The sequence below is a fragment of the Saccoglossus kowalevskii genome, chromosome 20 (assembly GCF_978046115.1).
Source record: "Saccoglossus kowalevskii chromosome 20, keSacKowa6.1, whole genome shotgun sequence".
In the NCBI taxonomy this organism is placed as follows: domain Eukaryota; kingdom Metazoa; phylum Hemichordata; class Enteropneusta; family Harrimaniidae; genus Saccoglossus; species Saccoglossus kowalevskii.
In genome coordinates, this window is record NC_140660.1 from 20,391,091 (window position 1) to 20,413,994 (window position 22,904).

Below are 22,904 nucleotides of genomic sequence, written 5' to 3' on the forward strand. Positions count from 1 at the left end.
TTTCTATTAAACCATCCGTCTATATCTGTGGGATTTTAATTTCAAGTATTGTAACTCGCAGTTTTATACATTATGTAATAAACATTATAACAGTATATTACGTTTGTCTGACGTGCTTGAACAGCTTGATGCAATCGTAGTTCTCTGAACAACAAGTATTACTTATGGTTGCTCTTATATCAAACTTCGCAGTTGTTTCATATTGATTTATTTTGACCTTTTTGAATTTTGAGGATAACATTTAGCAAAAAGCTTACTGGAGACAATTATCCCTTTTGCTTTATATTCATTTACTTGCAACGCATTTTTTCTGTATGTTTTTGCTTCTAACATTATTATTACTACTTGATTGGATGACGGACAGACAATATGGACGATGAAGTAAATAGTATGTCCGTAAATCTATCTCACCAACCATTCATCCACCAATTCATTAAATACGACCCCATCCCGTCGCATCTATTTATCCAACAACCAATAGATGCATACATCCAATTGCCAATCCATTTCATTCATTCACGGTAGGACATCGATGAATCTGCTTAAAATAGCTTTTCTAGAATGGTACCCCATTTCAGTTTACAGGTTCTCACACAATAAGTGGAACTGCGGTGTTATCAGATTCCACATATCTCACATAAACTTACTATTATGTTGAGCTCGGGTAACACCTATTCAACATGCAGGAATTATCCAGTATTGATCAAGCATTCATCCATCTCAAATATTTGATTCATAATAATAACTACATAATCAAAAACACTGAATAATGTTGCTATAAAGTATATTTAAATAAAACTAATAAATCCATACATTATTCCCCTTGAAATATATATAGTTTTTTCAATCCATTATCTTGAATGTTTATTCAAGTCACTTGAATGCAGTTTTCCTATGTGCTTGCTACTAACTATTTATCAACAAATAATATTATAATAGAACAACCAGCAAGCCGTCAATCATTCGATGAAACCCCAACCACTCATCCATCCATCCAATCACCTGTTCCACACATCCATCTATCTATCAATCACATTCCATCTCATCCATGCGTCAATCAATCTTTCCTGACATACAATTAGCTCCTCATCTAACCTTCCATTTCCCCCCACTTTGCATATAAGTAAAAAAAACTATACTGTTGCCATCAACAGGTGCACAAGATGCATTGGATAGATTATAGCAAGGGCACCAAATTGTAAATGATGGGTCCGGATCCATTAATTCGGATGTAGACTTTTATGAGAGAGCTGCTGAGGCAGGCAGGTACCCTTCATTTATGGCATCGTGGATTGCAGAAGATGATCCAGATCTCAAACAGGCACTGACAAGTAAGAAACATCATGTTGTCCTTGTCTCAATGTGTAAGGCAGTGTATTGACCATCATCAGATTTCATTTTTTGTTTTGTTTATATTTGACTAATATAATATTTCTTTCATTTCGACGTACAGAGACGCTTCCTATAATTGGGGAATTGACGGAAGAAAATATACATAGGGTTCTTGACCAATACTCTTATTTTTCTGCTCTGAAATGGAATTATACTATCAATAAGGATCGGGTTCGATATTGGCTTCTTCAAAAATCCATTCTTTAGACGAGAATCACAGATGCCGAACAGCCTGTTCTAGAAGAGGAACTGGCAAAAGTTGCAAAGAAAATTAAGTTATACAGACAATTGACTGAAGAGGTCAAAGGTGAGTTTATCGTTCAAACCACTAATTAGGTTATCGCCATAGTTAATAATGTAATCGTTTAGCTGTATAGCCATGTGGGAATTATCCAACATCGTAAAGTGGTATGTAATGGCATATGCAGATACTCATCAATATTTAATTTGTCCCTAATATACGCAGTTTTAGTTCAAAATCTGATAAGCTACGTCATTCAACTTTTTAAATACGTAAAACAATATATGTATATATATAAACGGTGATGAAAGTTGCCATGCCAACGCAATGTAAGGTGTCACATCGATTAGCTGAAAATATCGCGATGATTCGGAGTGTGAAGATGACGCCAACAAATAAAATAATATAACAATGACCTCAATTTGGGTTGAGAATTATATGTTTAGATTAATGAAACACATCAGCTGTCTGAATATAATGCGAGATTTGTTGTCTATCCAGAGAACAATAGATCTTTGAAAAGCACACTTGCAGCTTACATACACATTTTGAAATGTGGTGATTATTTCCACCCAAAATCCTAAGGTTAATTACCCCCCCCCCCCACATAATCAAAACACAGTTTAAAATACAATAAGCCGCCTCTTACAGTAGATCGTTTACATTTGTTGGTGCAAGATATGTTCAATCTAATTAATTAACTAATCGAGTGTTTTTATTTTCGGGTCAACAATTCCATTGTAATAACATGCAACAGTTTAACAATACACAATTGCTATCTTTATGTAAATTAAGAAAACGTTTCAATGTTGTTTAATGTCTGTCCGTGTTTGTTTTACGAAAACAAATCGAGGTCATACAGTCTGCTATTTATATTTTTACTTAGTGAATATGTCATATCCGATAACGAAGTAAACATGAACGTCGCACTGTAACGTTTTCAATAATAACTTCTTTTTTTTTTATTTCAGAGCAAATCATTAGTTTCATAAATTCTGGAAGGAAACGTGATGACAGTTAGGTCTAATCCCCTGGCAATTGATTTACTGACACCTAACAGTACACCTTATGCTTCATTTTTCTTTAATCTTGGGTTCATATTGTCGATTATTGTAAAGTTACTGTAAAGTCGCTGTAATTTTGTTTTCTTAATTGGTATGTTAATAAATGATGTCTATGCTCTTATTGACAAAAATATACAACATCAGTATTGCGTTTAGATGGTCCATTTTGTAAACAAGGCCAGAATAAACGCAAGGAATCGTGGTACCAAAACTCATTAATAATACATGACAGTGCCTCAGCCAATCAAAGCACGTCTTAATGTAATATAAAACATATATAAATTGAATTATCCGAACAACAAACTTCCCATTATTCTTTCAGATTTGAACAATCCGGCGGGTCTTATTACTTGGGTGCGTAGTAACTAAAATGCAGGCATCTACGACGTGCTACCAACACTGTCTGTTTTTTTTCGTCTCAAGCTACTACTGCACGTATATACAAGTTTTCGTCACAACGTTATACGTTGCTGGTACGCGCACCACTATTTCTATGGGCCATATGCGAGCTGCCGTTAAAAACAGCTAAAGTCGAGGAAACAGCACAGTAATCCAGGTCAACAAAATTTGTATATGTTACACATGAAAGGGTAATGTTTTACACGGTTGAAATGAGTCTCAAGAGTTTTCGGATTTTGTTTTCATTCTGATTTCAATTCGCAAATTAATATTTTTGACGATGATGCCTTTATGTGCATGTACTCCACAGCGCATGCATGGTGATGCAGTGGTATAGTTGGTACAAACTCATTCCGCAATCTTGGAAGTGTTTTAAACCGTTGGCCACTTTCCCAGCGTTGTTGACATTTGACAAAATTTACAAAGTCTACATATACACACTTTCACTTAGTGAAATGAGCCTATGAACTTCATGTTCAATGGATCCTCTCAATACCAAATCCGACATCACCATCCATTCTTTTAAAATTCCACTCATAACCATCTACTAGTATATTGTCTCTTTTTTTCAACACCAGAGACTCAATCCTACCTTCCCTGGGAAATAATCAAGATGTATTAAATAATTAATGTATAATTCAGTGAACTTCTCCAATTTCTAGTTCTACTAGCTGGCTCCCATAACTCTGTATAAGTTTATGTATTAAGGGCCGGATACCATATGCAATTACTTAGCTAACCAGTATTCTTGCTTCACGCGGTAATACATTAACCCAGGCATGCATTTGTAGGGTGTGACTCTGCTTTGACAAATAACTATGTACGCACACATAAAACGCCATATCCAATCATTAACGCTCTCATCAGTGACATACTAATAATTGAATTGCATGTGAAGGCAGTTACGTCTCGGAATGTTTGCCTCGTTTCATCAGGAGTTTCATTCACGTGATCTTTTCATTAATTGCTGGTCGTCGTTAACCAATATCTAGTTATTGCCGTGGCCCATTTAACCGCGCTAAAACAGTTGTATCGTGTCGGAATATGGCTGCAGCAAACGTAGCTACCCTGTTGTATGTTCAACTGTTCATATAATATGTCATGTTTTAAAGCATAACTGAAACTTCTACCATAGATTGTACTCGTCAAGTCATTTAATCAATAATAATATCGCTTTATTTACACATCCTAGTTATGTTTATGATTTCATGGCGTTTATTTGAATCATAAACAAATAACAATGGGCATACCAATGATTCTCACATAGAACTATGAATTCCATCCGAGTGGGAGGAAATAATCGCCATTTCCAACACAATTCCGTAACTGTGAATGTCAGACATGTTGTTGCTATGGTTGCCAAATATATATTCCTACCCTACACTGCGCGTGTCATGTTATGGATTGTCACATGAACTATTACTGTCATCAAATAGGGGAGTGTTTATAATTACTGTATTAATTCAATACAATCGTTTCCGATTGTGAAGACTATGATACCAAAATCATTTTTTTTAATCTGTACCTCTATCATTAATTTGTCGCAAAATATGGAGTAACTGCTTCACAGGAAGCCGAGGTATTCTATTTGCAGTTAAAATAATTATGTTATCGCCTTTTAAGCCTTGCCCGCTGTTGGTAAAACACAGAAGTTTACTAAATGTCAGATTAAAATTTAACACATTTTTGCTACAAAATGGCCAGGTTTATTAGTAAAACGGACGGTTTACACTAATAACTGTCCGCATACAACTAAACTTAGTTCACGGAAAACGAATTTATGGTAAGAACAATGTGTAAAATAGAGTAAAATAAATTTAGGTAAAGGTACACTTCAGAACGGGTACACTGATGTAAAAATGTTACGGTTTTAAAACAACCAAGGCCGAAGTCGCCTCCTTCAGTTCTATTTGCGAGTGTTCTCTCGAAAGCAGACAAGACACATGGTTAGCAAAGTCACATTCTTTATGTACATAAATATCATTACACAATAGAGTGCAAATCACGTGAAAAGACTCAATCGTAAAGTAAATGTACAATACAATTAATGGCAATGACAATCTGTGGCAATGTCAGGCAGAATGTCAGAGTGGTTGGAATTGTCAACGAACCTCACTTCATTACGCGGACATCATTATGAAGCGTTGGACACACTACACCACGTCATTCTTGGTTATACAAACTGTGATACAGCTGAACCATTCTTTCCATCTTTCATGTAGCCGCCAAAACAATGGAGCGCAGAAGTCCGCTCAAATTCTCCTTCTCTTGTCCCTTTATGGCACATCCACGCTTACTGTCAGATTTCCACTTGTCTGCCATACACTTGGACTGCGTTCAGGCTATCGTCTTCCTCTGTCACATGTGCCACATGTCACCTTCCAAAACTGCTTCCTTCCAATCCAACCTTCCACCTGTCGTTGGCGTTTCACAAGCTGGGATTCAGCATGTATTTCCTGCCAACAGCGCCACCCATTGCCCAGACCGCCAGAACCTTTGTTTTCACAGTATACAATACAATACAAATCTTGAGGATGTAGCAAAAAATTCGGAGTGTACCCAATATACCAAAGTACATCGTACCATTTGTTGGTAAAACATCGATTTTTCTTGTTAAACCTCTGAGAACGAGTATATATTTACTATATTATATACTACGAATTTGGGAAGTTTTGCGCTTGTTATTTTGCTGGAATAGTAGGTATGAGGGCACTATATAGGTTACGTGCACGATCGTTCCATATTTGGAATTCGTATTTTCTAATATGGTTGGATGCAAATACTAAGTGCAATACCGCAAAATTACGGCACGCTGTAACTTATGGTGTTACGTTGACAGATGTAAAAAAGATATGTTACATTAGTTACAGCGTGCTTTTATTTTGCCGTATTTTACCGGATATTTTTATCCTACCATATAAGGAAATGCGAATTCCAAAAATGAATACGTGCGTAAGCGTCCTCTAATAATAAAAACAAACATAGCTACCACCAGGGTTTGACCCGACTACACACAAAGAATTCGCCGATTCTGTTCTAAACTTGTTGGATTTGGGCATTCCCATGATGTATCCTTGGAAGGAAATGATGTATAATAATAAGGCTATTATCAAAATAATTACTGATATTCATGTTTTGACAGCCATAACCTGAATACCTTTATCATCCTGTCACCATATTACACAAACCAAATCGCAAGGTTTTTGTTGTGACTGATTTAACACTATAGAAATAGCCTTTTAACGGTTCATACCAGTTATGTGTCCATAATAGAATTTACTTCCTTTTCCCTTGGTCAAAAAATATGATAGTATGGATTCAAGCGAGGGATACACTGTATTTATATTCATCAAGACTTCATAAAACACTTGTCTATTACTTTATGTCAGCCATGGTCGATTTTGAGAATGACTATGAATTGCTGATGTATTTTAGCGATTTTAGCAACCTTTCTTATTATTGAAATAAGACGATTTAAAAAATGGAATCTAGTATATATAATTTAATCCGTGAAATATGTCAAAGTGTCTTATATACGCTAGACATACTGTTTCTATGCACCATAGTATATACATAACAATAAATGGTCTAGGACAATGCTCAGATCCGCTACCTTAGTGATTTTCATTAAAAATCTGCACATAATAATAAGTGTTCTAAAAGATGCGAAACTTAATTTCTATTCATAACAGTTTGTTGAATATAATGGGAAAGCCGATAAAACTTGGAAAATAATAAATGAAATATTAGGAAGAGGACATTCAAAAACAAAATTACCGGACCACATTGATGTCCATTACCCCGGTAGCAACGTTACGACTACACTGAATGACCAAGATGCAATTGTAAATGGGTTCAATAACTTATTACCAGAGTTTGGATGAACCTTGCAAACGAAATCTCGCCACGTACATTCGACAATTACAATGCACAGGTAACACATTGTTCTTACGTGGTACCACGGTTCATGAAGTGTCAGGTATATTGATATGGTTAGATAAAAAGAAGGCAGTTGGTTTTGATCAAATAAGTGCTAAGCTACTCATACACGCAGAAGAGTATATTTCTAGGCCCCTCTCTCACATTCTCTCTTTCATTCTCTTCTGGTTCGTTTTAAATGCTCTTAAAATAGCAAAGGTTACCCCTATTTTTTAAAAGGAAACTCCTTTTAACCCTGGTAATTATAGACCTGTCTCAGTACTGCTCCAATTAAGTAAATTATTCGAGAAAATAATCAACAAACAATTAACTGTTTATTTGAATAGATTCAATATATTTATTCCAAGCAGTACGGCTTTAGAGAAAAAAATTGTACAAAACTCTGTGTTATAGACCTAGCACAAAAGGTATTAGATGGAATTAATAAAGGGAATGTAGTTCTTGGAATTTTCTTAGATCTTAGAAAGGCGTTCGACCCTGTTAATTACTCAATTTTACTTAGAAAATTATCTGGATATGGTATTCGAGGCCTACCTTTGGACTTGGTCGTGAGCTATTTACAAAAAAGGGAATAACATGTAAGTGTGAATGGTGTAACATCAGACTCGCTTCCAATAATATGCGGTGTTCGCAAGGGTCTGTACTTGGTCCAACTTTGTTTCTCCTTTATGTTAATGATATAGCATTATCGTCTACGTACTTTGACATCTGTCATACATTTCAATCTGGGAACAGTATTAATCTACACTATGTTAATGAAAAATTAAATCAAATAGTTTACAGGTGCGACTGCAATAAACTGACAATAAATATTAACAAAACTGAATATATCTTATTCAGAGGTAAAAACACATAAGTAGCGACTTTTGGGAGTTTGACAATTAGAAACCAAATTATTAGTGAGGTAGAGTGTACTAAATTTGTTGGTGTGCTGCTTGATCATGTGATGAGCAAAATAAGTGTCAAAGCAGGTATCATATATAAATTAAGAAAAAATTTTCCAAGGTCAAATCTATTATTATTGTATAACTCATTTATTTTGCCACATATTTCATATATGTTGGAAACCTGGAGAAATGCCTACAAAACTCATTTACATCCAATACTAATTATTCTGAAACGAATTGTACGTACTATTTCTGGTTCACCTCCGTTTTGACATACTCTCCCATTGTTTAACAGCTGTGATATACTTGATATATACAAACAACGCCAGTTCCAATTAGCCCTTTTCGTTTTTGATAGTATTCATGGACATTTTTTTAATTCTATATCCCAACTCTTTCAGTATGTACCCAAAACTTATCATACTAGGTTTCAAACCAAAGGAAATTTAATACTTCCAAAGTACCGTACCATGTAGGTCAACGTTCTATTAAAAATACTGGCCCCAATCTCTTGAACCAGCTACCACAGAATAAAGGACCTTACCTCAAGGAAATTATTTAAGTTAAAAATGAAAGAAAAAATAATTGAATAATAATAATAATAATAATAATAATAATAATAATAATAATAATAATAATAATTGTTGTTGTTATTATCATTATCATTATTTTCATTATTGTTATTATTATTAGCTTCATTTACAGGTTCAGGTCATTATAAATCACCCTCAAATATAGTGTAATTCATTTCTTTTTAGAGGAATCAGACTAGATTAGCCAACGGCTATTTCTGTTTCCTGTTTTACCTATTTAAAATTAATTCTTGTTTTGTAAACTACAAATATACATTATTAGGTAAAAATAAAATGTTTGATTGATTGAATAATATTACTTGATTTGCATAATGATTAATTTTCAGCTTGTTGGTAACATACGCCACTATTTTGTATGCTGATTCTACTATTTGATATGTATTCAAGTGTCGGGAGATCTTTCATTAAATACAATACAAGTTGCTATAAGTTGGAGTGACAGGTCTATAGAATATGAATGTGTAATTGAGTATACACTGGTACTAAGGGTACCGGTTGATTGTAGTTTTATTTCACTATACATTTATTTTAGAAACGGTTTCACAGACAACATGCGATGCGAGTTAAATATAACTAGAAAGAGATGAAACAAATAATAGGGTTTTATTTCACTATACATCTATTTTAGAAACGGTTTCACAGACAACATGTGATACGAGTTAAATATAACTAGAAAGAGATGAAACAAACAAATGCGATCACGGAATACACGCAAGCATGCAAGTCGTTTCTTTTCTTGGCATTGAGACTGCAATCGATCCTATGTGACAGCATAAACAGTAATAATGTTGTGAATGCGTGTATTCGATTAGATGTGTAAAGAGATTGTTACCAAAATTTCTCCAACACGCGTGTCTTACTATACGCACATAGGCAAGTTAAATTAGATAACGACAACATCTTGTTTGAGTTCTTTAACAATATTGCCAAATAAATATTGTACATGATTAGGGACAAACATTAATAACATGTGAGCAGCTTCAAGTAAAAAGGACACTAGTAGTAGGTTTCAAAAAATTAATAAAACAAGTGAATATAACCGTTATATACAGACGTGGAATGGTGAAATCCCGCTCGTAAAATCTCTACCCCGCATGCGTCTCGGACAGCACAGACACTGGCAAGCACTGAGGTGCACGGAGACAAAGACATGGGAGAATGTTCGGTAAAAGTGGGAGCGATCAGTCTCCAAAATGTCACGTTAAATTAATCAAACAAAACCCCAAAACACACAAACCAACTCAAAGCGTCAGCTTAAATGCTGAGTAGATTAATCTATATCCATGAACCGGTAAAATAACTGTTACAACACATTCGCTTGGTATGAGCGTGTACAACTCATGACAGAAATATTGAAGAAATATATATAAGGGAGTGACGGAAGCGTGTGGAACACACATTGGTGAAGGATTACGTGCTTACAATTGTCAGGGTGAACGAGATATGATATTGAAATGCCTGTCGTTAGTGTGGTAATTTAACAGTCTGTTCAAATGCAGTAAAAAGTTCTGCAGTACCAGCATCAATAACAATGGAGGACAATGCATAATATTCATTAGCTCTCGACAGAAATTAATGATGATAACCTTTTAACTCTCATTTATGTGGGATAATTTATGTTCCAGTGTTGCATATTTCCACATAAATTTTGGCCATCAAACAAGTGTGCTATATGGATTGGTCAATATACCGCTGGTTAACAATAATTATTGTAAACACATTCATGATTGGAATAATTATTCGAGAACTGTGTGTTAATATATTATGTTTTACCTAATTGTGTTTCATTTTCACAAAAATCTTGTAAGGTGTTGCTGCGTAAGTAAATTTTATTATAATTCGTCAGTCAGCAATTCAAACATGCATCGAGCAGCAAGTCCAGAACTACGATTTAACCAAGCAAACATCTTGTATCATTAAAATTAAAATATGGTCAGACTTAAAATGTAATAGTCCACCAATGATTACCACGTTTCATCTTCACCAAACACATCCACCAATCCAACTAAGCATCTATTCGTATTCTCATCCATGCCATATTATTGGGTTGGATGATATATCAATTACATACAATATACCATCAAATTTATCAACTCATCTACCTATATATCTATATTGTCATCCGTGCCATCCTATCTATACATCAATCATTCCATCTAATTAATCCACCCTATCCAATTTTGTAATAAAATAAAATTATGTTTATTTTGGTTTGATGGTGAACAGTTTATAGTAATATATGTGTCTCATGGCTACTGGTTGAAGGTAGTGTGTCTGCTGGACAGCATCGTCGTAAGCTATTAATTGAACCCACCTTCCATCTAGCCATCTATTCCATCCAGTCGCCAATCCATCAAATTTCATTCCAAAACATCAACCAATTCATACGTCTACCTAAAAGCCCGCCATTCTGTATCCCTCCGCCCACACATATATTTATCTATTCATAGATATTTAACAATGCATTTTTAATTGCTAGTAATGTAGTTAACAGAACAGATATAAACAAGTATACATTACAAGTACATATCAAAATAAGACCAATGAAAAGCACAAAAAATGAAATTTCGTTACGTTACTATTGTAGATTGTTCTGGTCGATTAATGTGATGTCTATATGGCGTAACTAATTTACAAATTAATTGCTATTTTAAATTTCATTCAAAAGTCGAATCGAATTATGGATGATTGCCGCAATTTCAGAAGAGAAATAGTACATCAACTATTACTTTAGGGCCCGGGTTAATTTCTTGTCAAACTGCAGGAAAAATAAGCCCGATACAAAATACAATTATTTTTGTGGCAAGATTCAAAATAATAAATCAAAAAAAGTGTCTAATATATCATTTACATGCACATAACACTTGGGTCCCCAAGATACTATGAAGAAAAAATAGTATTGTTTTTATTCTACGATGGAATTATAGGATGGAATAAAGTAATACGAACAGTTAAAAATCGAAAAAGATATTCGTCGCGTGTTTAAAAACAACGGCCTAAAGATCACGATCGAAGCAAACAAGAAAATCGTAAACTTCCTTGATGTAACGGTAAACCTCATTGAAAGTTCGTACAGTCCCTTCATAAAGCCTAATGCCAACTTGGTATATGTACACAAGGAGAGTAATAACCCACCCGCCATCACAAAGAATATCCCGGCCGGGATTAACAAGCGTCTTTCTGCAATATTGTCAGATAAGAAGATGTTTGACATCGCGGCACCACCCTACCAAAGAGCTCTACGCGAAAGCGGCTACAAAAACCAACTAAAGTTTGAGCCCCCCCCCCCCCCCCCCCACAGAGAAGGGTAAAAAAACAGGGCTGCGTAGCAACGTCCTTTGGTTCAACCCACCATATAGCTGCAGCGTCCGTAACAGTTTAGGGAAGCGATTCCTGGATCTAATCGACAAGTGCTTTCCTACCGACAACAACCTCAAGAAAATATTTAACAGAAATACAATCAAAGTCAGCTATAGCTGTATGAACAACATCAAAGATACCATCAACAAGAAAAACAAACACCAACTCGCGACCGAAAATAACACTACCACTGACGAAACGAAAGCCAACAAGTTGTGTAATTGCCAGAAAAAAACAACATGTCCACTAGATGGGAAGTGTTTGCAGTCCGGCGTCGTATACCAAGCGGAAGTTACGCGTTTAGACAAACACACCAGTGAAACGTACGTCGGACTTACTGGTAATGAGTTCAAAACAAGATACAGAAACCACACGGCCTCATTTCGCAATCAGGCCCCCAGAAATGCAACAGAACTAAGTAAACACGTCTGGTCACTCAAAGAAAAAGATATTGAATATAAAATACAATGGAAAATTCTTACTCGCGGTAGCCCGTATAATAGCTCCAGCAAACGATGTATTTTATGTTTGAAAGAAAAATTCATCATAATTTTTAGACCCCACCACTCCACATTAAACAAAAGAAATGAACTCGTGTCATCATGTGTTACCATGCCGACACAGATCAAAAGCTCTATTATCTAACAATTAAACTTTCTATTTAATTTTAATTAATATGTTAATTTGCGAAGCTTATAATGCATGCTCTTTGGTGCAGTGAATGATTAATCATAAAGCTCCTGATGAGTGAGGTACTTGTACCTTACGACACAGTGCGGTCGAGTTTCAATATTCATGTAGTTGTGTAATAAATCATCTATCACCGTATATATATATATATATATATATATATATATATATATATATATATATATATATATATATATATATATATATATATATATATATTTACATATATATAGACCTCGTGATGATTTGTAGTACATTACACATATTTATGATTCTGTCGAATGTGATTTCTTATCTGTTACTTTCTCATATTAACTCATTGGAGTTATATGAAAACAATTTGTGACTATTGAGCATCTAGGAACAATTCAGTGGGGTCGATCAACAAGCCAACAATATGCATCATGATTTAATAGAATTGAATTGACAATAAGAGTAAGAGTGATTGTGTTTCAGTAATATGCTGTTACTTATGAATATATTTATAGACATGCTATCAACTTATAAACACAGCAGATCACCTCGCCCAATTTCATATTTGGAATATCTAGGCCCAAACCTTAAATCCTAGATCTAAATCTAAAATGATTCTGAGCTCAGGTAAATGTAAATGATCAAACTAAAAAATTTTTGCAGAAACAAGTCATTCACTTTGCATTCCCATTGTGTATTATTTGTAGTAGTAGTAATAACAAAGACATATCAAGAAATATTTATAATAGAAAAATATCACATTCAAATCCCTAATGACCCCAGTCATTATCATAAAGACACGAGCGTAATAAATAGTACAATATACTGTGTGTTTCTCAATGACTCATATAATGCATAATTGGAGGCATAATAAAAGTTAACTCAAAATTTATAATAAGCTAAAATAAATTATCTGTTTGCTCGTGATTTTAAAAGTATGTATAAAGGGCGGGTCATTTTATACCTGGCTTCTAACATGGCAATACTTTGCAACAATTTATTCAATTTTATTTTTGTTTTGTGCGGTACAATTCACTTCATGGCTAGAAATCATTGATTCAAATAAAAGAACAATCGCTACCCGAATAAAATGTTGCATTAGATTAACCAATCATGTGTGTTCTTTTGACGATCTCTTGTCAATCAAGATAAACTGATAAAGCCATATATATCGTGAATCCGGCGGTCTGATTGGTGGAGGGCGCATAGTCATGTTAGAATTTAGATGCACAACATAAGCAGTTCAATATTGAATTTTAAAATCAATTTAATTGTACATCTGTGGTTTAGCAGTCTAATTTATTCTAAATCACATATATCACAAGTTCTAAGAATGATTAGATAATAAATATGCATGGTTTACAACGTTAAACTAATCACGTCGGTGGATTACTCGAGGGCATCAACGTACCATATTTCGATAAAATATTATGATTATGCAAATTAAGCAATTATTATGCTCGATTTTTTAATCCGAACTACAAATCATGAGTGACAGATAATTTCGAATGACCAATGTGTGACGTCAATATACTACATTGTTAATAATACACGTCAATATCGTGTATGTTGATTCCACTATTTTATTTGCAACATATGATTTGTAATTACTCATAACAACGCAATAAGCTGGAGTGACAGGTCGATAGAATATAAATGTGTAATTCAATATGCACTGGTACTATTATACCGGTTGATTGTAGTGTTATTTAACTATACAACTATTTTGAAAATGAATTCACAGACAACATGCCATGCGAGTTAAATATAACTGGAAAAAGTTTTAAAACATTAAATGTGATCACAGAATACACGCAAGCATGCAAGTTAGGTTTTATTGGCGACTATTTAAACGCTGCATTTGGTCAGTAATCAAAATTTAGGATTCAAGGGAGGATCAGTAGTAACTCGGGGGTATCTGGAATTAGTTTTCTTTCACTCATTAGCTGATTAGGTTTTTATCTATGATTTAGATGTGCAGAATTGTTTTTAATGATCTTTGTAGCACTGTTTCTGTGAAAATAATTTGTTTCAATTCTGCCACCTCTCCTATCATCGGGGGCGGAGCTACGTCACAAGACGTTCTACGTTGCTAAGACGCGCACCACTGTACCACGTATTTCTACGGGCTCTGTATGCGTTGTTGAGGAACTCGAAACGCCGAGCGAAGAGCCAGTGAAAATTCAGCTTTCAAAATCAACATTGACTTGGGCGGACAGATGACAAGGTGTTTCATGTTGGGAAAGCCTACTGTGACGACAATGCAATTCATTGTTGTAAACACTTCATTTTGTATTCGTATTCTACCCTGTTATATGCATTCAAGCGATGAATATTTTTTAAATAACCATTCACAGACAAGAATGTGTGCATGCCAGGTCTATAGATATGCGCCACTAGCTTGGCAGGTAATTAGTGGTATATTGTATCACAATGATAACAACTATATTGAATACGTAAACGAAACATACAACCCGCGATGACGATTAAATATAACCGCTCTAGTTGACTTTGGGTTCGATAATTATTAGCCTCGATATGAGTCAAAATAGACAATCAGCATCTTGTTTTACTCATTATCTTGTTTTAAACCGGAATGTACGTGCAACATTTCTAAGTATTTGATTTACAAATCATATTATATATTAATTAAGGATTTATTAGATATTTGTATTCAACTAAAATATAGTGACCCAGAACTATTTTACGCTAATTCCACATCGGAATAAACTTTTCTACATTCCACAGCCTGATTTTGGTTATGCTGCAATGAATTACCATCGTCAGAAATCAACAATAGAATTTGGTCAACAGGGGATTTCCTGTTCCATCCAATGCTGGGTGTTTAAAGATAGGCAAATTTATTCATATAAACAGATGAAGTCGTTGATTTCTATGGGTCTTTTGTTCATCTTAATAAGTTCATTGTCATGTTAAATAGTTCACAGCTTGGGATTGGAAACAATAGAGGATGAGGTAATCTTTTGTTCTGAGGCATATAATGCCTTATTGCAGTCATCAGTTAGAATCATTGTGACAAAAATGTCTCGCACATCTGGGACATATAATGCTGCTACAAGAATGCTTGGAGAGGTGAATGAATCTTCTTGATGTAGAAATAAGCTCAAACATTCTCAGGATATGTGGCACTGGTATATGGTATTGCTCAACCCTGGCGAAATCTTTCCAATGTAAACTTAGGTCGATGTTATGTAACGACGAAGACAATGACTAGCTTAAAGAGAGGTGACGGACTTTTCGTTCCGCCAATGACCCGCCAAAAGAGAAACAACGGTCCTTTCTTTCTATACATTGAGTCCTCGAGCCTGAAACAATAAAAATTCACTAAATTCTAAAATGGAAAACTGCACTCGATAACCCTAAAAAATCGCCAAACTTTAAAGCAAATTTTGGGCTACGAATGTAGCCGCTATGAAACAAGCAAATCCAGCTGTGTGTGTGCCCTCACTTCCTTGATATATCACGATCCGACCAAACATTAAGTGTCTAGATTCAAACCAAATTTAATCAGTTTTAATAGCACATATTTTGCCTGAAACAACCGCCAAGCACTCGCGTAATACAGGAATGCCTTGTAGTTATGCACAAACAAGACATGAATAGGCAATTTGGACATTTGGAAAACACTTTATGAATTAAAGATTGGGATCACAGGATTGCACCCGTTACACAATAGATATGCAAATTCGGTCAGCTTGTCTGGCTATTTCTGTCAATGCTTCAATATTTATACCTGCATTACCATTACCCAGGTGTAAGTCATGACGTACTACAAAGTACCAAATTTCATTGAAATCCTTTGAGTGGTTCTGGAGATTTTGCTAGAATAGATACACATTCACATAATAATGTCATATATTAATCGTGTGGTAATAATATCATGTTTTCAATTTCAAATAAGTCAATAGCGATTCCTTCTTACTTGTAAAAGTTGTTACCTCTTTGATGACGTCATCAGCTAGAGATATATCGTTGTCTGCATTCTGAATAACCTATAATAAATGAAACCATTATTTAAAAAAACAATTATAATAATTTGGACCCGTCGCTGTTAAATTTGCATGTCAGTTTCGTTAATGTTATAGTCACTATATTGCCAATGAGAAAAATAAGACTGATATAAACAAATCTAAAATGGATTTTGTAAATCAATTGATTGGATGTTTTATGTTACTTTTCAACCTGTTCACAGCCATTTCGTTTTTTTAACTGTTAAAGATTGAAATTACTGGTACTGTACCGAAAATACCAAATTAACAAATTGCGAGACAATTATTCAGGAACATTATAAAACTATAAAACGATCGTCCCATTATGCATTACATTGTGTCACAATCGTTTTGTTGCCTTGTTACATCATTGTCATATATACCAGCGAATTGTCAGTTCGAGACCTGGACTATTATTGGATTACTTTTCATTCAGAATGATCCAAACACTATCGCCTGTAATAGTTTCACAGTACTATTTTAGAAGACACACAGGACAAACCATTATTACATTTTGGTAGGGGTGTCTTTACAATCAGGGGACACTTTACCCAAATGGTCAATCCATCAACATTAAACTTGGGTGTTATTCCGGAAAGTCACCAGTGATCTTTATATTTAGAAATAAGTATAGTAATGTATGTGTTTGATGAAATATTACAGCCAATGGTATTTGTAGCAAAACGATAGCTTAAATAGACCTAGATTACTAATTATCTAAACGAGCCAATAGAAACACGACATCTCATTCCATACGCAATAAAAGCCTGGCGAATTGACTTATTTGGAAGTTGTGTGATATTGCATTAGTAAGTTCCAGCTCGATGAAGTCTCTGATAAACAAGACTGTCTCAACGATCAGAATCATGTTGCGTTTACTGGTGGTACTCATTGCTGTAGGTGTTATTGCAGCTGCTCCCATGAAGGTATGTATACAATGTATACAAATTCAGGTCTAGATATTCAATTTCATTTCGATCTGTTGAGTAGAAGGAAAATGTATCTGCTTTCTTGAGTGGTCAAACATATTTTTTATGTAAATAGCCTCAACAATGTTGCTGTGATTCCATAGTACTAAGTACGTAAAGTGTTTAATTTTCTCTCATCATTATGTCAGGGTATAAATAAGTAATTTGGTATTAAATTACCTTAAGGTAGAGATGCAGTTTACCTGTCAGGTATTTTAGTTAGTTAATTAGGAAACCAAGATGACCTCCCTTGTCAATAAAACTATATATTTTCAGAAAGCTTATTGTATGAATTTTAAAATTTTGGATTTTTTTATGGGCACTGTGGTTTGAAATATGCAAAAGTGGTTTGAAAAAAATTAGCTTTTAAACCATGTTTCTCTTTTCTGTCAAAATTTGTTTACGGGTACATCTGTTTACTATGAAGAAAGTGCCGTCTTGAAAACTATTGTCAGTTTTGCAGGGCAGCAGCTCAAATTTCACTACTTCAAGTTGATGCATAAATTAACACCCAGGATAGTTGTCTGTACGATTGTCGAAACACTGTTCAACCAGAAACAATGCCCCGACGGCGTTTTGAAGATAAACACATTGTCGATCATTTGTGAAAATTTCAAAACAAAAGGTCAAAGCATCTGGGAGCTATTTTCTTTGAAGTTCTGGGATGTGCACTATAAAGAAGCTGAGATAATTGCTAATTTGCATAACCATTTACTCAGTAAGAAGTTTCCTAATGCTCATAATTAAAATGGCTGTAACAGTTCCAAATTTAATTGTATTATTGTTTTGTAAAATTTAAATATAGTGCATAATATGGAGATCCCGTCATTTCTTTTTTTCACCATGTTTCTTTTTTATTATTTATGTACAGCCTTGCTAAATCTTGCTAAGCATTCAAAAGAGAGAATGTTTGCACCTGTTATATATATTTAAATATCGTCTTTTGAGTCTGTTCCACTATTCACAATTCTACAAAATGTCACTCCCAAGTGCCCACGAACCTGCATCTCTACCTTAAAACATATATTAACGGGAAGTGGCATTGCCAGAATGAGATTTGTATGTCCGCTCACAGAATCATACAATTTATATATATACTGTAAAACACGTATTTTTAGCTAGCATCTCATTTTTGCTAATTTAGCTAACCTGTAATTTTGCTAATTCAAGATGTCGCTAATTGAGAATAAAGTATATTCTCACAATGAGATTGTTGGCATTTTAGCTAAATTAAGATTTTGTTAATTCATGTATTGAGTCAAATTTGCTAAAATAGTATGTAGCTATTTTAATGTGTTTTAATCAATAACTCTTTCAACAATTTATTTAATGTATGCAGTGTTGCATCAGTTTTATCCGATATTTTTTCTCTGACCAATCCAAAAATATATGCTTTCCTCTTTTCGGAAATATTGCTTTCTCGTTCCAGATTGATAACCTAGGACAATTAGTAACATGCATAACCACACATTTGTGTGATATGCGTATTGACTAACTAACAACCGATCATATAAACACGTCAAAGTTTTACATCGGTATTGTGGTTAACCTCCTATGATTGAGGTCGACATATATATTGCCAATACATACAGTGCGGTGAATTCAAAGCTCACTGATTTGTTTGCTATTTAAAAAAATGTGTTATGGGCCATATCTGAAAGACGACCAACTAAAAAAATGAAAATATTTTCTATTAAATTTTCTGAGAGCTCTTAAACCGAGTACAAAGAGAATGTATGTTGGCTAGTTCCACTGTGAGGTCAATGGAATTTACTGTTAGTAACACACGCCGTTTCATTGTATGCGTATTCTAACCGGGATGTCTGCATTAAGCGACCCATCCTCTATAAGTAACAATAAACAATGAGGCGTGCATCATTAGGTTTACATGCGTGTTCAAACTAAGTATAGATACTACGACTCACAATTGTTGATGGTAGTGGTAATAATATACTTTAAGGATGCTGTACACGTTTTTGGTATTGATTTTCTAAACTGATATTTTCATATAAAATATTTACTGAACAACACAAAGCTATATATTGATGGAAAGCTTATTTCACACTGGATATGAAATCGACAAGATAGTGTGTGTATGGACGTGTATAGTCACGTGATCTCTGTGTAAACACAGAAAGCCATTTTCGGTAAAAAAAATTGAACCAATGAATAAACAAATTTAGTGGAACATTGGCAACAAAACAGTTTTTCAAATGACGCTCACCACCATTCCGTGTTAATTGAGATATATACCTACATGATAGTTGGAGAAGAAATAATAATTTAGCTATCTTGAAAAAACAATGCGATCTGGTTATTTCCGGTATTCAGAAATTAGAATGTAAAGATTGTATAAGTAATTGTGCATAATAGTGTGTTCATTCGAATAAGTTTCAGAAACCTGTTCTATTTGATGTGGTATGTTATTATAGCTGCATTATAAGATGTTACATTAATATTTATATGTGTATGCAAATTGACATCAATTTTACATATCTGTGTTTTATTTTCACAGAGGAATGTGTCCTCAGGTATGTATAATTGGTTATTTTTGTATATGTTTTAAACAATCAGACACTTAACGAATTAAACGTGCATCAAGTAGCTAGTCCAAACCTACAATTTACCATGACAGACATAGAGTATGATTAACATTATAATAGGGTCAGAGTTTAATACAAAATAATTCTGGCCTCAGGTAACATCCATATTCTGACCATATGTCATCTTCACCCAACATAATTATCAATTCATCCATCCATATACCCAGCCATACCACAACATTGAGATTAAGGTACATAGTGGTTAAAAATTCAAACCATTCCATTAAAAACGCTCTATTGCCGAGCGTATTGCTTGTATTCTTAGAAAATTAGTTTGCATGATAATTTTTTGATAGAAAATTATATGAAATTTAAATTCCAATTTTGATTTTGCAGAGGTATCTCAATCGAGACATCTGTCATATACCCTAATAATTATGTTAGATCTCAGATTGCCGAGGACCTTTTTTTCTTTGTATTGCTTAGAAATGATTTGTTGCAAAGAAATCTAGTTTCTTCAATTCCTCAATATCAAGACAACAATTAGCTTATTATTATTAATTTTATTGAGATGTGTGTCTGTTTATCATGTCTTTATTACGGACATATCTTGACATGTTTACAGTATTGTTCGATTTGTTTTTCGAGTGAAATAAAATTATGTCTTCGTGTAAATATTTGTTGATATTTAATAAAAACAAATATTTTTGTGGCACACAATTTTGGGTTCGTCAGATATTAAACATTTTCAGCATGACTCAATTAGTATCCTATCAGAAGGATAACAACATGATTGCAGTGGTCCACCTTGGATATAGATTCCAATTTACTTACGCTTAACATGGTTCTTGTGGGCCTTAACCTCTTTCTTGTCAATGACATACCGAATACACTAAACTAAACAGATTCAATGACACGTGCTGAACAAGTGTTACACTTGTTTCTGTTATCATCATAACACTTTATATTTGTTTTACAAATAATTCTACTTCCCCAATTTGCAAATACGACAACAGTATTGCTGATATATCTGATTTGTTTAATATAAAGTCATTTCCAATTCACTTGCGATAATATTATTCATCTTGTCCCTTGTTTGTTCATTTTAAGTCAATATTTTCAAATCTGGACAGTATTGACCTGAACTCATCTTTAGTATTTAATTTTTTGTTTCAGTAAAAAAATGATATTATGATTGTGTAAGTATTTGTTTTGGTGTTTATAAATGTATCACGTATATTGCTAATGAAAAAGATATATACTTTTTTGTTGCATACAGATTTGGGTATGATAGTTTTTGGAAGTGAATATTCTCCGCAAAACGTATTGGCTAGGCTATTTCAAGGACTACAAATTGAATACACTGGTCGCGAGATAGACCCTGTTTTTTATGTATTTTACATGGCCAATAATGTACATCGAATTTTGGAAGGAATGATGTTAACAGAGGAAGATCCAGCCATCAGGCAGGCAATGGCCGGTAAGTCTTATCGTTGCGTTTATGTAAATCTGATTACACACATGCTAACGAATCACATATATCGCTACCTGTCGTATTCTATTGTTGTTATTGAAAACAAATTTTTCTACTTTTATTCGTTGGTGGACAGACATGTTTGTATGTGTAGGAAACTCAACTGCAGTTGCTTCGGAGGATGATCTAATTCGTCAGATTAGAATATACCAAGATTACGTAAGCTTTCTTGAGGTGTATTCATTGGCTCAGGCAGAGCTTAGCCTTTTACTTGGAAAAAAGCAAGACCTAGAAGAGTACAACTCTGATGATCCGGCCATTGAAGAAGATCTGGCATGGACTGAGTTAGCAATTGAGCAATACAGCGAAGCTGTTGACCAGGGTAAAGGTGAGTTTATAACAAACAATCACCAATAGTGGTATGCATGGCCCCCTAGTCTGGTCAACTATCATTGCATACTACATGAAATTCTTGGTGAAATCAACAATTCTATTACAATTACAATTACAATTGATATATTGGTTTGAAGGGACATTGCTAGCAATGTTTGATGAAAAGCGCGAAAAGTAAATTAATTATATAAATCTATCAGTTTAAAATTAAATCGTTTTTGTTTGATGTGATAACAATTTGCAATTATGAATGTCAATTTATAACCCGGATACAATACGCTACTATGACACATGAATATTTTGTCTTTGTTTTCAGAAACAATCATCAACGCTTGTCAATTGAAGAAGTGAACATGATAACAATTATGTATTATTTCCTGGCGATAAATAAAAATCGCTTCATATACTAAATATTTAATCTTCCTTCGTGAAATTAAAATGTCAATTTCGACCAGCTTCGATATTATGTAAAGGTGCAAAAGCAGAGTGAGCATGTAATTTTAAATGTAATACTTGAAGAATTTGATTTCCGGGTTACTAATAAAGGGTGATAATATGCATACAAAAAGTAAAGTCGCTATGAATTATTACATGCTTGTAATCAATATGTGCAATATTAACTGTAACAGAACTGTTGTACATGATAATAGAATATATTCCCTACTGTTTATTCAATTATGCTGTTGATGATAGAATAGACTGTCAACAGTCATCAAGCCTAATTTGTCAGTATATTTATTATTAATTTAATGCCGTAGGCATTCCAGTGAAAGGCCGATACCTGAGAACGCTCTCACGCGACTAACATGCCCCGCCTAATATTAAAACCTAGCGACGTAATTCGCCTGCATGCCAGTTGCACTACTCACAAATGCTGGTTTATTGTGTTAATAGAAGACCGTGATCAGACTGACTGTGAAAGGGGCTTAACTGTTAGCTACATTTATTGATGGGAGAATATAATTTTAATGTATATAG

At 34.1% G+C, this 22,904-nt stretch overlaps 1 protein-coding gene across 1 annotated transcript; it reads left to right on the forward strand.

The window, feature by feature from the left end:
* The first annotated feature begins 17,341 nt into the window (after nucleotides 1-17,341).
* Nucleotides 17,342-22,499, forward strand: LOC146730111 (uncharacterized). Its single transcript, XM_085494596.1, has 5 exons — nucleotides 17,342-17,474; nucleotides 20,032-20,047; nucleotides 21,339-21,539; nucleotides 21,670-21,921; nucleotides 22,243-22,499. Exons 1-5 carry the CDS (start codon nucleotides 17,373-17,375, stop codon nucleotides 22,275-22,277), a joined length of 606 nt encoding a protein of 201 aa, XP_085350722.1. The 5' UTR covers nucleotides 17,342-17,372; the 3' UTR covers nucleotides 22,278-22,499.
* The last annotated feature ends 405 nt before the right edge of the window (nucleotides 22,500-22,904 follow it).

Coding starts and splice junctions, on each gene's coding strand:
- LOC146730111 (XM_085494596.1), top strand. CDS start 17,373: ATGAAGTCTCTGATAAACAAGACTGTCTCAACGATCAGAATCATGTTG. Junction 21,540..21,669: donor CATCAGGCAGGCAATGGCCG/GTAAGTCTTATC, acceptor GTTGGTGGACAG/ACATGTTTGTATGTGTAGGA. Junction 21,922..22,242: donor AGCTGTTGACCAGGGTAAAG/GTGAGTTTATAA, acceptor CTTTGTTTTCAG/AAACAATCATCAACGCTTGT.